At 39.6% G+C, this 19833-nt stretch overlaps 1 protein-coding gene across 1 annotated transcript; it reads left to right on the plus strand.

Annotated features, from left to right (window-relative positions):
• The first annotated feature begins 157 nt into the window (after positions 1-157).
• Positions 158-19714, plus strand: TMF1 (TATA element modulatory factor 1). The gene is made up of 17 exons (XM_075095693.1): positions 158-484; positions 3037-4277; positions 6044-6147; positions 7035-7161; positions 8129-8234; positions 8870-9012; positions 9585-9751; positions 9917-10073; positions 10557-10649; positions 11261-11417; positions 12180-12372; positions 12709-12778; positions 12861-12953; positions 14076-14186; positions 14844-14990; positions 15477-15602; positions 16575-19714. The coding sequence occupies exons 1-17, from the start codon at positions 343-345 to the stop codon at positions 16716-16718; spliced, it is 3321 nt and encodes a 1106-aa protein (XP_074951794.1). The 5' UTR covers positions 158-342; the 3' UTR covers positions 16719-19714.
• Positions 19715-19833: the final 119 nt, after the last annotated feature.

Raw genomic sequence — 19833 nt, forward strand, 5'->3', positions numbered from 1 at the left:
GGGACTTGAAGCAGCGAGTTTCAAGTTGGTTTTGACATCTGGCGGGGAGGCGGCCGTCCCGGGCCTCCGCCATGACAGGGACCGGGGCGGAAGGCCTCGCGCTGCCTCAGGGCGCCGGAGGGCGGCTGCGCGCCGGCCCGGTTGCGACGTGGAGGCCGGCGGCGCGCATGCGCGGAGCGTCCCCCCCTGCGCTCCGCGCCGAGCCCAGCCCGAGGCCGCCGGCCCCGCCGCCGCCGCCGCCGCCGGGGAGCGGGCCCTGAGGGCGGGTCGCTCCCTGCCCGCCTCGGTGCTTGTGGCCCGGTGCTGCCGCCGCCTCCGCGCGGGGACCGGGCGACGCGGAGGATGAGCTGGTTCAACGCCTCGCAGCTGTCCAGCTTCGCCAAGCAGGCGCTGTCGCAGGCCCAGAAGTCTATCGACCGGGTGCTGGACATCCAGGCCGAGGAGAGCCCCTGGCCCGACGCCGTCATCCCCGACTACGGCGACGGTAAGCCTGGGCGGCCACGGCGGGCGGCCCGGGCCGTGGCCCCCGCCCCGCTGCGGGGTGGGCTGAGCCCCCCGGCCCGGCCCGGCCTCGCCCCCCGGCCTGGCCCGGCCTCGCCCCGGCCTCCCGCCCCGCCCCTGCCTCCCCCCAACCCGGGGCGGGGGTCCCGCTTGCGGAGGCTTAACCTGTCCCCATGCTCGCCCAAAGCCCGTTCAGCGGCGCCTGCGGTGCTCCTCCTTCGCCCCTTGCAGGCGGGGAGGGGAGGGGGGGCACCGACGGAAAGCTGAGGCAGCCTCGGCAGCGCACGCTGTCCCCGCTCCGTGTCACCCGCCCGGTGCTCTCGGTGCGTGGGTAGCGCCGCGCTTCGTACCCGCGTTTCTCAACCCGTTGTTTTTTTTTTTTGCCGAGGGACTAATAGGTGATGAACACCGCTCAGCGGATAAAAAAGGGGAAATTATGTTATTTCTGAGGCGTGCACGGATTTGCTCTTTGCGACAGGAAAAGCAGAGTAGAAGCTGAAAGTCTGGTCTGTGTAAGCCAAGTGAGGCTTCCACTCTTTGTGGCGTGAAGTTAATCCTCCAGTATCTGTTGAAAGGAATGTGCTGGTGGAAAAATCGTCACGGCCTGGTTATGAGGAAATGTCTCCTTTGTATGTATGCTAATGTAGAACCTGAAAGAATGGTCAGACCTAAGCTGCTGTTTGGAGATGGAAGAGCAATAAGGAGCCCTCGCATTAGAAACTCCTTTCCCATAAATAATATACCTTAAAGATAAGAATGAATAAAGAAAAAGCCGAGATACAAGGTCATTTGGAATCAGTGTCCTTACTGCAGCTACATCTGGAAGAACTGTGTGTGGTTGTGGTAGGAGGTTGTTTCCAGGTTTACCCACGGCAGAGTTAGATTTCTGAAAATCGAAAGCTATAACAATTGAAAGTGTTTTCTAGGTCGCTCGGCAAAGTATGGGGGTGGTTTTGCATCTCTCCATGCCTTTGCAGGAGCAAGGGCTCAGCAGTCACGTAGTCCAGTGTTGTCTTAAATTACTGGAATTGTTTATAGAAGACTGCATTTACTTAATTTCTTAAAACTTTAAACTTATCCAAACAGATTTTTAAATTTAATTTATATCTTAGTATTTATAGTAGTTCTGTAGTTCATAAGGAAAGCACCAAAGACCAGCCTGTATGTGTTTTTCAGGTAAAACATTTGTTTTTAAAAGAAGTCAAAATATTTTCTGAATGTTACAGTTGTTTCATAGGGCTTTTTCTGAAGCTATTGAGTCATGGACAAGGGAGTAATAAATCAGGTGTTTGTAGTATTTTTGGCAATAAGAACAATAATTATCTGAATTTCAGATCTTTCAGCCAATAGGCATCAACAGTTTCTGAAAGCAGCAGCCTACTTTAAATATTAGAACTTAGTGTTTTTTAGTAGATACTGCTGTATAAAGTAAGCTTCTTTTAAGTAGCCTGAAATATTTATGTTATTCAGATTATGTTTCTTGGTACAAAATCAAATTGGATATTATTTTTGGATTTATCTTTCTTATTTGGGATGCTACTGAAATTTGGTGATGAAATTCTTACTGTCCTCGCTGTTGACAAGTTCTTGCAGGTTGAAAACCTGGAAGAAATACGATAATAGCAACTAATTTTTTGTTTTAGGGCAGCTTCAGAACTAATCAATTCAGTATTTCTCCACAGGAGAAGAAGAAAACTATCATCTTAGCTGTGCTGCTGACAATGTGTATTGTCAGCTTCAGGCTGTTGCTTGGTGCTTGAGGAAAAAGATGAAGCCTGTCACAAACTGAAAGGGCAAGAACCCTTCTTACAGTGTAAATTCTACAAGTATTTAAAGCTTTTCCCCCCTGTTTTCTGTAATCGTGTGTGAAGTGTTTGTCTGCGTTCTACTGGCAGATAACTTTTAAACCTAGTACTTGTTTCCTCCTTTTGTAATCTATAAATTCTCTACTTTAAACTACAGTTTTTCAGATCGTTTTGCTTAGCCTCCTCTCCCTCTAGGGAGGAGGAGGCCACATTCCTTTCCCTTGTTCCCTTCCCAAAGGAAATGCTTGCTTTTTGTGCCTGAATAGGCTTCAGACTTGCCCTCACAGCTTTCAGAATGCTGTGTGGGCTTGTTTCTCTTTCCCAGGCACTTCTCTCCATCTTCTTTCTGAAATTCTTGGTCTTGGATTTACTGGTATCATTTGTGTATCATTCCTTTCTGCCTTTGCTTAAGTTGCTGTTTAACAGGGAGGGAGCTCATTGGTCCCATTCAGGTACTCCTACTTTCTAGAGTTGTCTGTGTCCACCTTAAGTCTTAGAATTACTTCATGTGTCCCTTAAGCTTCTTTTGCTTTGTCTAAAAATCGGTTCCAAGCTTTGTTAAGGAAGTAATAACAAAAATGAGGCTGTTTGTGATCATGTATAATATTCACTTTAAGTTATATTATATTGAAAACATTTTTTCTGAACACTTGCATCTAAAAAGACAAATATTGAAAAATAATAAAGTTTAAGTGTTCTTGTCCTATCTCTTTTTTTTTAATTGTTTTAGGAACAAATTCTCTCATAAGTGGAGGATGGGATACATCTTCTTGGGGCTTAAGTTCAAATACAGAACCACAGAATCAGCCAGTGTCGCCAACAGCAATTACTAAGCCTGTGAGGAGGACGGTAGTAGATGAATCTGAAAACTTCTTCAGTGCCTTTCTCTCTCCGACAGACGTTCAGAATATACAGAAAAATCCAGTGGTATCCAAACCTCCAGCCAAATCGCAGCGACCCAAAGAGGAGGTGAAGAGCACTTTAAAGGAGTCTCAACACCCCAGTCAGCTGGAAGTACCAGTGACAGCAGAGGCAGAAGCAAAGGATTCCTCTGTAGCTGGCCTGGTAGACTTGCAAAACCTCGATATTCCCAAGGAGAAATTGGAAGAGATTTCTGTGCTTAAATCTAATGCCAAGCCTGCAGAAAGCACAAATGAAGTTACTGACAAAAAGGTGTCTGCTCTAAATTTGGAAGTACCTGAAGAAGCTCTTAATGAAAAATCCAGGGTGGGAGGGGATGAAACGGGAGGTGCACCGGAGAGCACTTCGCAGCCTCTTAATGCAGGTACAAAAGACATGGGTCCAGAAACTAAGGAGCGAAAGACTGAGGACAGGCAAAGCAATACACCATCACCTCCCATTAGCACTTTCTCCTCGGGGACATCCACAACTAGTGATATTGAAGTTCTGGACCATGAAAGTGTGATAAGTGAGAGCTCAGTAAGTTCAAGACAAGAAGCTGCAGATTCAAAATCCAGTCTGCATCTAATGCAAACTTCATTTCAGCTTTTATCTACGTCTGCCTGTGCAGATTATAATCGTTTAGATGACTTTCAAAAAATGACCGAGAGCTGCTGTTCCTCTGATGCTTTTGAAAGAATTGATTCATTTAGTGTACAGTCTTTAGATAGCAGAAGTGTAAGTGAAATAAATTCAGATGATGAGTTATCAGGCAGGGCTTCTGCTTCAGCATCTGTCGCTGTCAGTCCTTCTGTGCCAAAGGCAGAAACAGTTGATGGCCTGAAAAATAAATCTGAAAACTTGAATGATGCTCCTGTTTTACATGCTGAGGAAGCTGAGATGGAAGAGAGTGGGAGAAGCGCGACCCCTGTTAATTCTGAGCAGCCAGATGTTTTGGTTGCTACTGTGCAAACTGTTGAAGAACAGGTTGTGAAAGAGGAGACTGAGCCACAGCAGGATGCTGTTGAAAAATTGTTAGAAGAGGACACTGAAAAGCAAGAGCTTAAAAAGGTAACTGTGAATTTTTTTTTTGGTGAACATACCCTTTAATTACAGATGAAATTCCTATCATCTCCTTATATAGGTATTAGTTTCACCTTACTTGATGCTAAAGTACCTGACCTTGTAGAACACTGTCCCTGGTATTCTGCAGTGGAAGAATACTGGCGAAATTTCTGGTCAAATAGTTTCGGGTTTCACCTAATCCACCTAGTTATGATTACTGTGATTTGTGAGCAGTGCTAGCCAACAGGAAGCCTTCATAAGTCAAATGTGTTGTTTTAGTTCTTCAGTGTAATTTTTTTTTTCTGTGAAAGGTGGAGGAGATTCTGTGAAGTATTTTGACCACAAGCCTTTAGTATTTCAGCAATAATCAAGATAAATATTTTGCAAGCGTTTTTTTCCCCACAGACTTACAAACTGTTAAAATTTATTTACCTTCCAGGAGTGTTATTCATGTTCTTTGAGCATGGTAGTAGTTAGTGTAAATAAGTAACTTTTACTAGATAAATTAATGTCTGTTTTTAGCAGAAGTAATCTTTACTTTTAAAAAGAAGGTTTTTTAATGAAGAATATAAGCCTAGTTATGGATGGTGAATGGATTAAAAGAAATTTGGATGCCCAGTTTAAATAGATGAAATTACTAGAAATGCGGCAAAGTGGGGCACTCAAGTGTACGGAACGCTGAACTGGTGCTTTGAAGCAGTGTGTTTTGTCCAGTTCTGCCAGTGTCTTGTGTGCGCTATCTTTTTTCCATTTCCTTTGTCACCTTCCTGTCCCTCTGTTCTTGCTTTTAACTTCTGAGCTCATTTGATGTGTGTTTTGCTCTGCTGCTTTGCTTTTTTCTTTACCCGTAGTTTATGTGCCTAATATGTGGCATAGATGGGCCCTACTCATGGCCTTGCCTTGTAGGTGTGTTTACAATCCTGATGCTATTTCTGATAGTAATAAGGGAAAAGCAGTTGCTTATGGCAGTTCATAAAACACCAGTGTAGTCATCTGTGGTTTAAGGAAAGCGTTTTTTTTGTGTAAATTGTACAGAATGTCAGTGTCAGTTCCTTAGGGAACTCCATAGCCACGTACTGTTACCCATAAGTTTTCCTAACTTCAATAGTTATACGTTATGGGAAACAGTGATAATGAACGACAGTGAATTTCGTCTTTCATTGGCCATATTGAACTACATTTATAGAATCTGTTTCATTTGTTTATATTTGTACATTTGCATGTATGTTTGAGTTTCTTCTCTATATTTAGCTTTCCAAAATCTGGTGTTAAGAAATTATTTTGATGATGTGAGCTAAGAGCTCTTGATCCCGCCTGGGAGTTTGCTTCCCTCATCTGATGCTGTTTTGCTGCTTTGTGCTGACATTCATGGAAGAGACTGTCCAATGCAAATTGTTCTGTGCTGCTGTAAAGAGTGGTGTAAGGAGCACTGGGAGTCTTAATCGTTAATGTTAGCTGTAGTTTTATTAGACTATCAGCTCTATTTTAAAAACTTCATTTATAATTAAATATAACTAAGCCACATGTGCTTGATAGAATTTCTACACCTGCAGAAGACAGGTGTCTTGTGTTCAGACACTGCTTAGTTCTAAATTCATGTGGCACAAACATGGTAATCTTTACTGACTTCTACCTCAAATTCCTAAAAAACATTGACAAGTTCAGCTTTAAATAGTGTTGGGAGGGAATGGTGGGGGGAAAGGGGAAGCCTGCCCCTCTTGTGTTTTAATTGTCCCATTCATCTGATCTTTATCTGTAAAAACATTGTCCAGATGATTGATTCATTAACTGAGAAACTGGAGAAGAGGGAAATACAGTTATTAAGTACTAGTAAAGAAAAGGCACGCCTGGAAGAAGCTTATGATAACCTAAAAGAGTAAGTATGAAAATATACACAGTAGTGGATGTAACTGTAACTTTAATGTAATACAATCAGTAGACAATATTGTAAAACAAGTAGCTTTATAGCTAGAACAAAGGTTGCAAGGCATGTGCACTGTTTGGGAAAGGTGAAAATAATGACTGCATGTGCTGTGATGGTGTTTTTTTAAAGACATGCTATTTCTTGGGGCCAAAATCTCTTTTGGGAAGTGGCTGGTGAAAGATTTTTCAGTAGGTCAGCAGTTGGAATGACGAATGTGTGTGGAGTCAGACTTGGTTATTAAAAAAGGTCTTTGTTACAAGGCTGGATTCAGCTGTTAAGGGAGACTGACTTTTCTGATACAGACGGATGAACCTGATTTACTAAGTAACTTGCTGAGTAAAATTAGGCAGTGAAAGTGTGGCAGAAGGGCTGGTTGTAGGGGAAAAACCTGAATTCATTATTTCATGCAGTTAACATTAAAAGGAAAGAAATGAAAAATTGGATTTACTAGTTTACTGGTCAGATATCAAGTTTAAGAATTTACAGATAATATGTGAAGGTGTTATTTAATGACTAAATAGATCTGAACTTAAAAATACGTTTAATCATTTGCCCTGTATATGATACAGGCTGCGCTTAATCAGAAAGAGCTTGATTAAGGGGCAAAACATTTAAGGTAAATCAAACATTTCATTGTTTTCATGGGTAAATTACTCAATTAATAAAGATCTTTGAGCAGTACTTCCAAAATGGATGTGGGTTTTTTGACTTTTTGTTAACAAGTATAAAATAAAATAAGAAAAACAGCCACATTTTAAAAGCATTTAAGACAACATGCTGCAAATTGCTTGGAATGTCACATAACTGCAACTGTTCTGAAATGTTAATTTTAAATGTAGTGAAATGTTTAGAATGAAAGAAGAGAGCAGTAGCCTTTCATCTCTTAAAGAGGAGTTTGCTCAGCGAATTGCAGATGCTGAAAAGAAGCTCCAGCTAGCCTGCAAAGAAAGGGATGCAGCTAAAAAGGTAATATGGCTTTTTAGTGAAATTAATATTTACTATTTTAGAACACAATTAAATTTCTTGAGGTAAATTAATAAAAATTAAGCTAGGGAAAAGCATGAGACCAACAGGTGCTATCACATGGTATTAGTAACTAGCATAAGCTCATTCTAGCTCCCAGGCTGCTTGTTATTTCCTTGTGTTGACACATGTATTCTTGCAGCTGTGTTGTGAACCAGGTTAGGGAACTCGTAAGTTAAAGTTAGTCTGGTTTGGGGAAAAAAAGGTTTAAGGTCTGCTGTCATTTTACTTGTACCCATATATGCATTTGCATTGGTGTGAGGGAGAAGAATGGCCTGGGAATGTGGGGAAGTGGTGAAAAATGGGGATGGCTTCTTTAGAGGATTAACTGGGAGGAAAATTAAGGACTGATGACGATTGGTTTGGAATGAGAAATCTGCAGTAACAAAGTTTATGGAGTTTAAATGTTCTTGACCTGGTATCACAGCATGACAGTTCTCTAGCTTATTGCTAGCCTGCAAAAGGTAAACTCAAACCTGTAACTGGAAAAAAAACCAAACCCATTTTTCACAGTTGTTTTGTTGCTGTATCTGTCCCTGTGTTGGCACAGTAGTAAGCTGAAATAGAAAAATTAACTGATACCTGTGCGTGAGTACAGCAGTTTGTTTTAATTATATTGCGAAAGTGCAGAGTGTAGAAAGTGAAATGGAAGGAGGAGTTGGAACAAATTGTACAGAGAATGTGTGGAGTCTCAGTCCTTGGAGGTTTTTAAAACTTGACGGAATAAGGCTCTGCACAATCTGATTTGATCAGGTGATCTCCAGAGTTCCCTTCCAACCTAAATTGTTTTCAAATAAAAGTTTTTTGAGAGGAAGGGGAGAAGGAAAAGGTGATCAGTGTAACTTACTGTGCATATTTCCCTAAAAAATATTTAAAGAAATGGTCCTAAGTATTTTATCTTATTATTTAGGAAGTAAAGACTGTTAAAGAAGAATTGGCTACTAGACTGAATACTAGTGAAACAGTCGTATTACTGAAAGAAAAAGAAGAGCAAATCAAAGGCTTAATGGAGGAAGGTGAGAATTAATTTTGTTTTAATATTAAAAAATTGTAGAATAATTTGAAATGTACTGCCTTCACAGATGACCCCTCTTTATATGGGAGAAATTACAACATTTGAAGCATGTTAGATGTCTCTGAATATTTGAGCTATTCAGTTAATAGCAAAGAGCAACAGGAGGGATCAGTCAAATGCAGATGGATAGAGGGGTACTTTCTGCAGTGTGCGTTAAAAGGCTCTGTGAGATAAAACCAGCGTGCAGTACAACATTCCATATTCCATTCAGCAGAAATCTAACCAGGGCATTGTTCAAGGCATTTCCACAGTGTCTCCCTCACTACTTTTTGATTTTGGAAGTAAATAATAGTTACTCAATGAACAAGCCATTTTGGGTTTTTTTCCTGGTATGATGAGCTCATTTGCTTTACTTTCAAAGCCCTTCACTGACCACCCTATCTTGCTATAGCTTAGTGTAGTGAGGTCATCTCAGGATAAGGTAGATTTAAAACTTAAGAACTTACATGAAAAAAATGTAAGAGTACATATGTGATTATTATTTTCACGGGACTGAAAAGCAGAGGGAGGTGTGAATAGAGAGAGTTCACAGACTAACAGCAATATGCACTAGCTTTGTGTTCATTTTCTTCACAGGAGAAAAGCTTTCCAAACAGCAGCTGCACAATTCCAACATTATTAAGAAATTAAGAGCCAAAGAGAAAGAGAGAGAAAATATTAACACAAAACAGAACAAAAAGATTAAGGAATTGGAAGAGGAGTTGCAGCATTTAAAACAGGTGAGATATTTGCGATTTTTTAGTTTTTAAAGCTTTTTATATTAGCTGCAGAGTAGCCTTTTGGGAAGGCTCTAGATAGGCTGATATTGTTTTCTTTTCTGGGAGAGTTCTCTATTTCATATTGTTGGAACACTGAGATGTGATTCCTCTGTGTGTTCTCAGAGTGGTTTAAAACTGCAGTCAGGTATCTCCCCAGCTGCTTGTTTGCACTTGCACTGTTGGTTATTACGTGGGCTGACCAAATTGAGTACACTAAATTTTAGTTGGAAAACTTGTACCAGCAAAATTCAGGCAGTTCTTTTGCTCAGTCAGTGATTGAATCAAGACCTTACAAGCAGCAGATCCAGTGTAAGGAAGTATGTGAAACTGTGGTGAAGAAGAGCCTCTTCGTTTGGGGAAGTTGGGGGAGAAAAACGTTTTTATTTTGGAAAAAAGTGTTAGATCAGTTTAGTAATTTTGTGTAACCTCATCCTGAATTGGTTGCCACAGTTGTCATTGTGCTCGTCCTACGATGGCGTTGTGTGCCCCGTGTCCTGGGATTAGTCTCATGCTTCTTGTTTGTGCTCTAATAGGTACTTGATGGCAAGGAAGACCTTGAGAAGCAACATCGAGACAGCATTAAACAACTGAACAGTGTTGTAGAGCGACAAGAAAAGGACCTTGCTAAACTTCAGGCAGAAGTGGAAGACCTTGAAGAACGGAACAGAAGTGTCCAGGCAGCACTTGACAGTGCCTACAAGTAAGCAGATATTTGTGTGCCTGTCTTCAACCCTACATTCAGCTTCTGCACCTATATTTTGTGCAGTGCTTGTGTAATGTCAATATATAACAGAAGTTATTTGCAAAGTCACTGTTGGTATTCTATAAACTATAAAAAGCATTGCTGATTCCCTCCCCGCCCCAGGGAACTTGCAGATCTTCATAAAGCAAATGCTACAAAGGACAGTGAGGCACAAGAAGCAGCCCTAAGTCGGGAAATGAAGGCAAAAGAAGAGCTTGGGTTAGCTCTGGAGAAGGCCCAGGATGAGGCACGACAGCAACAAGAAGCTTTGGCAGTTCAGGTGCGTCTAAAATGTAGCAAATAAAACTTACACAATGAAGAAGTAGACATACTCCAATGGTGTGTGCATCTGGCATAGTAAACCAGATGCAGTATAAGGTGGGACTCACTTCTGTGTATTTAGCAAATACCAAATGGGTTTCTTTCCTGCGAACTTGTTCAGTGGTAGTTGTGCTAAACTTTAAAATTTTAATTTTATTAAAAAATACTTTTATTTTTACTTGTCTAAATCAAGGGACTTTGACAGGCTCTATGTTACGTTTGTAGTGCTCTTACCATGAGCAAAGTTCAAGAAATCTAGTTGGGCAAAACTTTTAGTACTAGATAAATGAGTGTAACTCTGTGTGCATGCAAAACTTCAGTCTAACTTGTAAACAGACATACCCTGTCTAACAGTGTTTAAAAACGGTACAGGACTGCAGCGATGAATAGGTGGTACTATACCTTTTGGCAAGAGATTAGTGATGATGTCTTGTTTATTTAGGTGGCAGACCTAAGGCTAGCGCTGCAACGTGCAGAACAGCAGTCAGCAAGAAAAGAAGACTATTTACGCCAGGAAATTGGTGAACTACAACAGGTGCTGTAGGAAGTAGATGATGTCAGCTTGTATCTGCAAGGGGGGGCTTCTGAAAACTGAAAATTAAATGCTAGCATGACATTAATAGCCTGAAAAAGAGGCTTTGTTTTCCTGGTTGCCTGCAGCATTTGTCTGGTGCAGAACAATAAAAATATTGAAGGAAATGTTTTTTTAATCACATATTGAAAACAAAATTATATTTTTTATGATGTCTTTTAAACATAATGTTATCCTTTTGGTATAAGTCAAAGTACAGCCATTAAGTTTGTAACAGTCCTCTAAAATTGTTAGCCAAATATGTTCTAAATCACGCTTTAGCCGCTTCTCAAGAATACTTTCCTTGTTCTTAAGGTCCAGAAGATAGATTGTTGCCAAAATGTTTCAAGTGGTGTTCAGAGGGCTCTTGAAATGAGCTGAAATTCTGGGCTGTTACTCTGTCATGTATCTGAAAATGTTAGGCTTTTATCTTGAAATTTCACATTTTACTGTGAGTCTGCACATACGAATTTTAGAATGTAAAGCAACGGCCATGTGTTTAGCTGAATTCTGTATTAATCCTTTAATCCGTTATGTGATTTTAAAGCTTAATTATATTTAATTTGTGACTTCAGAGACTCCAAGAAGCAGAGAGCCGGAACCAAGAACTAAGTCAAAGTGTTACATCTGCTACACGGCCACTTCTCCGGCAGATAGAAAATCTGCAAGCCACGCTGGGAGCACAAACCTCTGCATGGGAGAAATTGGAAAAGAACCTTTCTGACAGACTTGGTAAGATACTTTCAGCGGTTACTGCACTGTGAGGCTCTTGATGAAGATGTGAGATTGCTGAAGGTAAATGAAAAGGGCTTGACACTTGCCCAAAGCGTAGATGGTGGGTCAGGAGAGATGAGCGCAAAATGTTTTTCTTTATGGAAATGTTATGCGGGGTATTCTGCCAAGGGTCTTGGACAGGTAATTCCCTCATTCTCTTTAAAACACAGTCTAAAATCAGATTCTAAGGTAGAGGTGTTGAGGTGTACTTGTCCTTACAGCATCTAAAGGAAGGACGGACATTGAGACTCTGGAAGTACACCAGGATTTTCAGGTGCCAAGCCTGGAGCCTAGATTCTGTATTGTAAAGGTTCGAATCATTTACTTACCCAATTGCATAGGTTATGAGATATATTTGTAGGTAAAATAGTAATCTATTAATTTAAATGAAAAATGCATAGAATGCCCAAAGGCGGACCCAGAGAAATTACTTCTTTTCTGGAGGCAACCTGTAGCTGTATGTTGCATTCTGAAAGTATGTGAAGCCTCCTTGTTCTGCCTTGCTTTGTTCCTCTGTGTGGTGGAAAACACTTCATTTCCTTCATGACAGAAAACAGTTCTGGGGTTTTTCTTGTTTTGTTTTGTGGATTTTTTTAAAAAGAAAAATCAGTTTAATCTAAAAATCTCAAATTCCATTTTGATGCTTAAATAATTGGTCCATATTATAGACTTTTTTGTTGAAAAAAGTTCAATTCCATGTTTTCCTTTACTTAATGTTAGGTGAGTCTCAAACTCTTCTAGCAGCAGCTGCTGAGAGAGAACGGGCTGCTACAGAAGAACTTCTTTCTAATAAAATTCAGATGTCTTCTACTGAATCTCAGAATAGTCTTTTAAGGCAAGAAAACACACGTCTTCAGGCTCAGCTAGAAGTGGAGAGGAACAGGTTGAAGAAAATGGAAAATGAAAACAGTAGGTGAGTTCCATTTTTTGGTTAACAGTGTTTATTTAGAATTGTAGTGAAATGCAGTAAGCTGTGTCTTACGTAACCCTCTGCCACAGATCTCTCTGCAAGCTGGAAGATGTGATTCTTTTGAGTGTTGATATCAGTGTGCAAAATGATGGCGGCTATTGATAAAGTTGCCTGGCTTGTTAAGGGTATTTTGTTCATGCTAAAGATCATCTGAAGTATGTTACTTTCATAATGTTTTAAAGCCTTGAAGCTATGTATGTTTTAAAAGTACACGAATCTGAAGTAAACACACAGTACTCATTTACTGACTGACTGTACCTCTTTCTTTCCTCAATGTAGGTATGAGGTTGAACTAGAAGGACTCAAAGATGAGTATGCAAAGACCTTGGAAGATGCAAAGAAAGAAAAGGTATTGCTTACTTCAGCTTTAAGCTATGTTGTCTTGACGTCTGAGCTAGCAGGAGTTGAACAACCTGTATTTATTTTTGTAGACGCTGCTAACTACTCAGTTAGAAATGGAGAAGATGAAAGTTGAACAGGAGAGAAAGAAGGCAATTTTCGTGCAAGAAGCGGCAAAGGAGAAGGTGCCAAAACCTAATGTCTCTGTTCAGTCTTATCTACTAAAATAATGACAGTATAAATACCTAGAATCTGAAACTGTCACAAGCAACAAAGTGGACTTAGAGCAATACAGTGTGTACTGTCAACCTAGGCATTAGGGACTTGGCTTTTTTCTTTATTGTGACTGCCTTTTATTTCCAGTGAAATAAGTGCTTGTGCGATACTCACTGAAATGAGTCTTGAGTAATAGTTTATTTAACCTGAGAAGAGATAAAATATGGATAATGATTGGTTTTATCTTCTGATTTTTTTTTTGAGCGCTCCTGGATTCTTTTTCTTCTGAAGCTACTTGTTTACTTTGCTTAGAGTACTAGCATTGCTTCCCCTGAATTCCTGTTTTGCATTTCACGTCACTGTGTGTAATGTCCCACATGCTTTCCAGCGTAAGTCACAAGCGGCAGAACAGTCCTCAATAGTCAGTAATGATGCAACCACTAATTAGCAGTGCTTGTTGAAGTAAAACTGTTTCTATTACTGGTTTCTTACCATTTCCAGTTCTAAAATCTAACTGCTTTATCCGTCAGAGGCTAGCATACTTTCAGATGCTGCCTGTAAAAAGAGGTTAGACTGCTTGGAAGGTATGTCAGTAAGGCATTAGCATGTGAGAAATCTCAGAATTGAATGAATACACTTTATTTAAAAAAAAAAATTATTAACATGCGTTCTAAAAAGCGACCTACTTCTGGGTTTAGGATATTCTTCCTGGGATACATTTGAGCATACAAAACTGCCTCTGAATCTCCCTCGGCTACTTGAAAGAGAAATTCTTTTGGTGTAATTTGCAACTTCTGTCTATGTTTCCTGAAAAGTCTGAGGATTTGAACGTAGGCCAGAAGCATTAGTAGCACAGTAATTCTTCCTTGTTGAACTTTCATATGTTTTAGGGATGGGGGAAACGGAAAGGGTATTTGTCACATTATGTTCCATAGTTGGTGGTGGAAAAGGGCAGTCTGTTCTTTACAGAATGTATCTTTCACCATCCTGTAAACTTTTTTCTTTATTTGACTGGTGGTGATGTGTGGGGAGTGGTTTTTCATTGGGTTGGTTTTGTTTGTTTGATTGATTTTTATGTTTTTTTTTTAAAGGATCGGAAGTCATTTACAGTTGAAACTGTCTCAAGTACTCCAAGTATGTCACGCTCTAGTTCCATAAGTGGAGTTGACATGGCAGGTCTTCAGACGTCTTTCCTCTCACAGGTATGATATATCAGTTATATTGGGTTTTTTTGACAGACTGCTTTTTTTCCTCTTCAAGAACTTTTACTAATGTAGAAAATAATTCTTGAGTATATTGGCTTTAGGTGAGGTAATTCCTATGCAGAAATGTCTAAAACCTGCTTACAAGATGTCTGTGATTGTAACCTGTCTATAAAAAAGACAGTGTGAAACTACAACTCTTATTGCAGAGTAATACATGGATGTATGTGTGCTGAGTTCACATGCTCATGTAATTTAATCTAGAAAAATTGAATCACACTAGTAGGAGAAAAATCAACTGATTTATTTTTGCTAGCAGGCCTGGATTAGGGCACAGCCCCACTCCCTAGGCAGCGACTACCAGTGACTTGTGTGAAATCTGCTACTTCTGCTGCTTTCCTATGGTTGTGGTTATCAATGTTCAATTTAAATGGCAGTTTTATTGGTGTTGTGAGAACTTGCCAGTAAGAAGACACCTCAAATTGAACCTATTCACCTTAAGCTTTTTTTTTTTTAAAGCAAACTATAAGCATTGAAATGCTCGCCTAGCAAAAGTATAATTTTAAATCTTAAATGCAATAGTACTTTGGGAGAGGGAGGGTTCCAAAGGGTACACATTTTTGTCTGATTTTAAGCTTCTCTAATGTTTATTTGTAGGATGATCCTCATGATCACTCATTTGGACCAATAGCTACTAGTGGGAGCAATCTTTATGATGCTATAAGGATGGGAGCTGGTTCAAGTATAATTGAAAACCTTCAGTCCCAGCTAAAGCTAAGAGAAGGAGAGATTTCACATCTACAGGTACTGTACCTAATTGTACGTAAACAAACTGAGCATTTGTAAGTGCAAATACTATTGTGGTCGATATAATATTCAGATTTTATATTTAGTACAGAACATATGCAATCAATTTTCTATTCAGAAAGCTTGGTCCTTCTCCTCACAGCAGAGTGTGTTCGTTCTTCCCTTTTCATGACAATTCTGTTAACCAGGGTAGCCACTGGAGGTATGTGTAAGGAAGAGCAAGAGAAGAACTTCTTGCTTCCTCCTTTGTTTTGGCAAGGACCTATCCAGAAAACAGAACTTGTCTGTCTGAAAAAGAAAAAACCCAAACAAACCACTACCACTGATCAGATTTGAGAAGAAAGTGAGAGTGCTTCCCAGGTGTGCTGTTTCATAGTCTGGCTTCAGAAAAGGCCTTAATTACTACATAAAAATATTTTGATAGTGTTTTATAAATATGGTAAATTCTTTCCTCCTCCTAATTGTTAAAAGTGTTTACCTTAGCTGGAAATTGGAAACCTTGAGAAAACTCGATCAATAATGGCAGAAGAACTGGTTAAATTAACAAATCAAAATGATGAACTTGAAGAAAAAGTGAAGGAAATACCAAAATTACGTGCACAGTTAAAGGTAAGTGTATTTCTGTTGTAAATCTGATGTAAAATTGACATATTTGGGGTTTTTTAGGAATACGCTTATCAAGCTGGGATTATATTCAAATCTGTCCCTACCCATAAGTGACTGAAGAACGTGGTTCTTTTTTTGTATAGTAGAATCTGAAAATGCTTGCTCCGTGACTGGGTACTCACTGCAGAATGTGGTGGTTAGAAATGTGTGCGGTGCGGAAGATCGCATGCTAAACCAGGTTCTCTCATGTAAGACACTTGTCTGAAGTGGTCTTTTTAGAGGAGGGGTGCTTAGATAAACAGCATGGGTTTATGAGAGTTTGATGCAGAAGCTGAATGAGTGTGCAGTCCCGATACTGGCAACAGGAAAAATATATTAATCCTCTGAATGTTTAAGAACTTAAATTTGAAATATTGGAAATAGTTTTGGAATCATTTTGGAAATGATCGTTGTTCTTTTAAATGCAGAATGTTAAATTTCCTGATGAAACATCTCACAGACTGTGGCCATTCCGGTAGTAGAACTTAGTGCAGTTTGCTAACTGTTTTTTAATGCTTATAGCAGTTGAACTTCAAGGTGTTTCAGTATGTCCTCCGAAGCCAGCACTGATTCTTTGCAGTGATTGGTCTTTGTCTTTGGAATATCCTCTTTTTATATCTAAAGTATAACCTAGCCATATTCAGAGAGTCAAAACGTAAAGCATTTTTCAAGAGTTTTACTATGCGCTTCTTCCTGGAGGTATTTAAAAGACCTGTAGACGCGGCACTTCAGGGCGTGGTTTAGGAGACATGGTAGGGTTGGGTTGACAGTTGGACTCGATGATCCTAGAGGTCTGTTCCAACCTTAATGATTCTATGAGTCTACTTTGATAAAATAATGCTACACTTATTTTTCTTAGTAGTATAAAACACTGTCCTAGCAGCACCTTTTTTAAAGTTGAAAACCAGTCAGATAACAAACTACACGTCCTTGCAGGACTTGGATCAAAGATACAATACAATTCTTCAGATGTACGGAGAGAAAGCAGAGGAGGCTGAAGAACTCCGACTGGATCTCGAAGATGTGAAAAACATGTACAAGACTCAGATAGATGAACTTTTAAAACAAAGACAAAATTAATTGCTGCTGGAACTCTTAACATTATATGATAACAGACTGTAAAGATAGTTTATGTAAATGCTGAACTTAAACTTCTTGTAAAAAAATAACTGTAATATAGAAAGTGTGACTATATAATAGAGTTCATATGTTGACCAAAAACATCAATGCTTTAAGTGTGTTGTACTGTCTGCAGTTAAATTATTTGTGCAATATTTAAATTTTTTTGTCAGTCATCCCTTTATTTAAGTTTTTGCGACACAGCGGACCATTTCACTTGTAAACAGCAGCAGCAACGATGATTGTTACCTTGTGAGACCAGCGCTAGAAGGCATGAGCTCTACTAAAGCAGCCCTGGGTTCATAAAGTCTCTATATCTATGAAAATTACATTAGAAGTCTTTTTAAAGTGTTCTTAATAGTTTTTCTAAAATCTCATCAGTAAACTTTTAATAACAAAATAGCTGTGGCTTGCTATCTGAAGTATAATTGGTGGTTATTTTTATGACAGTAAAATCTCATATTTATACTCGCAACATCTGAATATGTTAGGATGATTATTCTTAGGCAAACCATATTAGTCTGACTGTTTTACACTGCGTCCTCTAAGCAGAGCTGGAGACTCAGATGGGACTTTATAAATGACAGCTTCATCTTGTGTATTACTTGTGTTGTCTCATGGGCTGCCTAGGGACAGCAGCTCTGCTTGTAATTCTAAATGTGTTTAACTTTCAACACCAGAAACGTGAACTATTCGATATTTGTTCTATATTTGGATGCTGATTTTTAACAGTAGCTAAAACAGTTCAGAAGAACACAGGAAAATGATTTTTTTTTTTTTTTAATTAATTGCTGCTGCGGCTTTCGTGGTTCCTCATATATAAGTAGCAAGGTTTAGAATTTTGCAAAATTACACTGTGACTTAAGACAGTTTTCCACCAAGTCTCCAGTGGCTGCAGCATATTTCTCATGCCATTCCTTAAGCAAGGTATTGGTAAAGTAGCATCCACGTGGCTTGAAGTTTAGCTGCATTTTTGGTAATGTCAGAGGAAATGTTTGAATTGGACCCTTGAGAATGCTGAGAATCGGGGGAAGAAGCTTGCGCCTTCCTCTCTGCGTTCCAGACAGCAAATAGCACGCTACATCTCAGAACTGTAGCCGTGATAGGTACTCGTGTGTGAAATACTCGGCGGTCGAAATTCTTTGCTTATCTTACCATTGCCTCTATTGTAGAGAGGGTTTTTCGCATCTGTGCACGTTGTAATTTGTGTTGGAGCGCTCTGTTCCTGCTTGTGTATTCAGTGGGCTGAGAGACACAAAGATGTCAGTGATGAGAAATTGCTTCGGAGAAAAGCCTTTCAGCAATGTGGCTTTTCTGCGGGTGTTAGGGATTTATTCCTCATTGGGAGAACAGTCACTGAAGTCACACAGGCAAGGCGAAGTTTGTGGAAAAGCCTAGTTCAATTGGAGATTCAGGCAGTTTTTCCGAGGATTTCAGTAAAGCCATAGTGCAAGAATACTACAATTTGTCTTAACTCCCCATGTGTCATAGAAACTTTAACTTCTTTAGTAAGACAAGAGACTTTTTTTCTTGGGGAGGTGGGAAGGAACTACCTTAGTTTTTCAGTTTTGGAAACCAAGGTGAAACCATTTTTCTTCTAAAAAAACTCAGAATTTAACAGTTTGCCTTCATATTGAAGTTATGGTTGGTTGCTCTAAGTTTAAAAAAAAGAAAACAAAAAAACCCCACACTCCATGTAAAACAAGCTGTTGGACTGACTTGCTGTTAGAATTGTGATGTGCAAATGTTAGTTCAGCCTTTCCTTAAAAAAAGAAGCCAGCTTTTTATGATGGTCGAAGATTAGAAATTCTATTCAGCTTTTATCTATGGCAATGAATCAATAAATCGCTTATTTTTCACCATTTTTTTAGTCTTGATAGGCAAATGCAGTATTCTCTAAAAAAAAAAATCCTTTGACCTTTTGTTTGGACCTGTTGCTGCCAGTGCTTTTGAAGGCAACGTTTCCTGTGTAACTGTGAGTAGATACTCCTCGGGGGCTGACACGGGTGCAGTTTTGAGTATGTCTCAGGCTGTCTTGGGTTTTCAGGAAGAGCTTAGGTAAATGGAAAATTTTAACATGCAGTCAGCATTAACTGTTTTAGAGATAGAAGCATTTGCCAGAGTATTACAATTATAAATTTTACAAAAGTAGATGTAAATATTTGTATTGACTATTTTTGGATTCTTTACTCCCATTTAGTGCAACCTTTACTATCACATGAGCATCACCTGGCCTACCGTGTCTTAATCATCAAAGCCTTAGAAAACAAAGTGGCTGGTGGAGGGTAACAGACTTTAAGGTATTCTGTTCTGGTCATCTTTGATACAAATCTTGTGTGCTTGTTTTGAAGAAACATTAACATCTGCTCAGACACCTTAAGTTCATTGTTATTACTGAGATTGCCTAGAAACGTAATGTGCAAAATGAAAGCACTTAGGTCAGAATAATAATGTCCATTTCTGTTTAAATTTATTATTTTAGAATACTCTTTCTGAAAGCAACTGATTTATACCTCGTTTTCACTGCAAGTATGAAGAAACACTATTTAAAGGCTCACTCAAAGTACAGTGTTCGGAGGGGGCCTCTTGCCTAGTCTGTGGCAGGTGAGGGAAAGGCCTCCGTTTGTGGGGACGGGTGTGGACGAGGTGGAGGCAGCCCTGGTACTCGCTTCTCTGGGTGTTGTGCTGCATCCTTTATCAATGCAGGAGATGATGTTCAAAATCCGAGGGATCCATATGTGAGAGAGAGAGGGTTAGTTCTGTTGGTGGTTTTTTTTTTTGTCCTGCTACAACTTTGTTGCAATTTACGTGCATACTTTTTTTACTAAGGGCTATAACGATCCTGAATATGAAACAAAATGGGTTATTGCACGGTGAAATTGGGACCCTTGGTTTCTAGTTGTAAAATGTGTATAAACTGTAAAAAGCATAGGGTAAAATAAAATTTTGTGCTAAGAGTGTGCTCTGGTTCTCTTTGTGAAAGGAATTAAAAACAGTTTTGTGGGGGGTGGGGGTATGTGAACCTCATGGTACAAAAGGAAAATACTGCTGAAGTTAGAATATAGCAAACATGGTT

Source organism: Phalacrocorax aristotelis, chromosome 6 (genome assembly GCF_949628215.1).
Source record: "Phalacrocorax aristotelis chromosome 6, bGulAri2.1, whole genome shotgun sequence".
Classification (NCBI taxonomy): domain Eukaryota; kingdom Metazoa; phylum Chordata; class Aves; order Suliformes; family Phalacrocoracidae; genus Phalacrocorax; species Phalacrocorax aristotelis.

Excerpts from the sequence above, each read along its gene's own strand:
- TMF1 (XM_075095693.1), top strand. The coding sequence starts at position 343 with ATGAGCTGGTTCAACGCCTCGCAGCTGTCCAGCTTCGCCAAGCAGGCG. Across the intron at positions 11,418-12,179 it reads GAACCTTTCTGACAGACTTG|GTGAGTCTCAAACTCTTCTA; the intron begins GTAAGATACTTT and ends ACTTAATGTTAG. Across the intron at positions 12,373-12,708 it reads ATGGAAAATGAAAACAGTAG|GTATGAGGTTGAACTAGAAG; the intron begins GTGAGTTCCATT and ends TCCTCAATGTAG.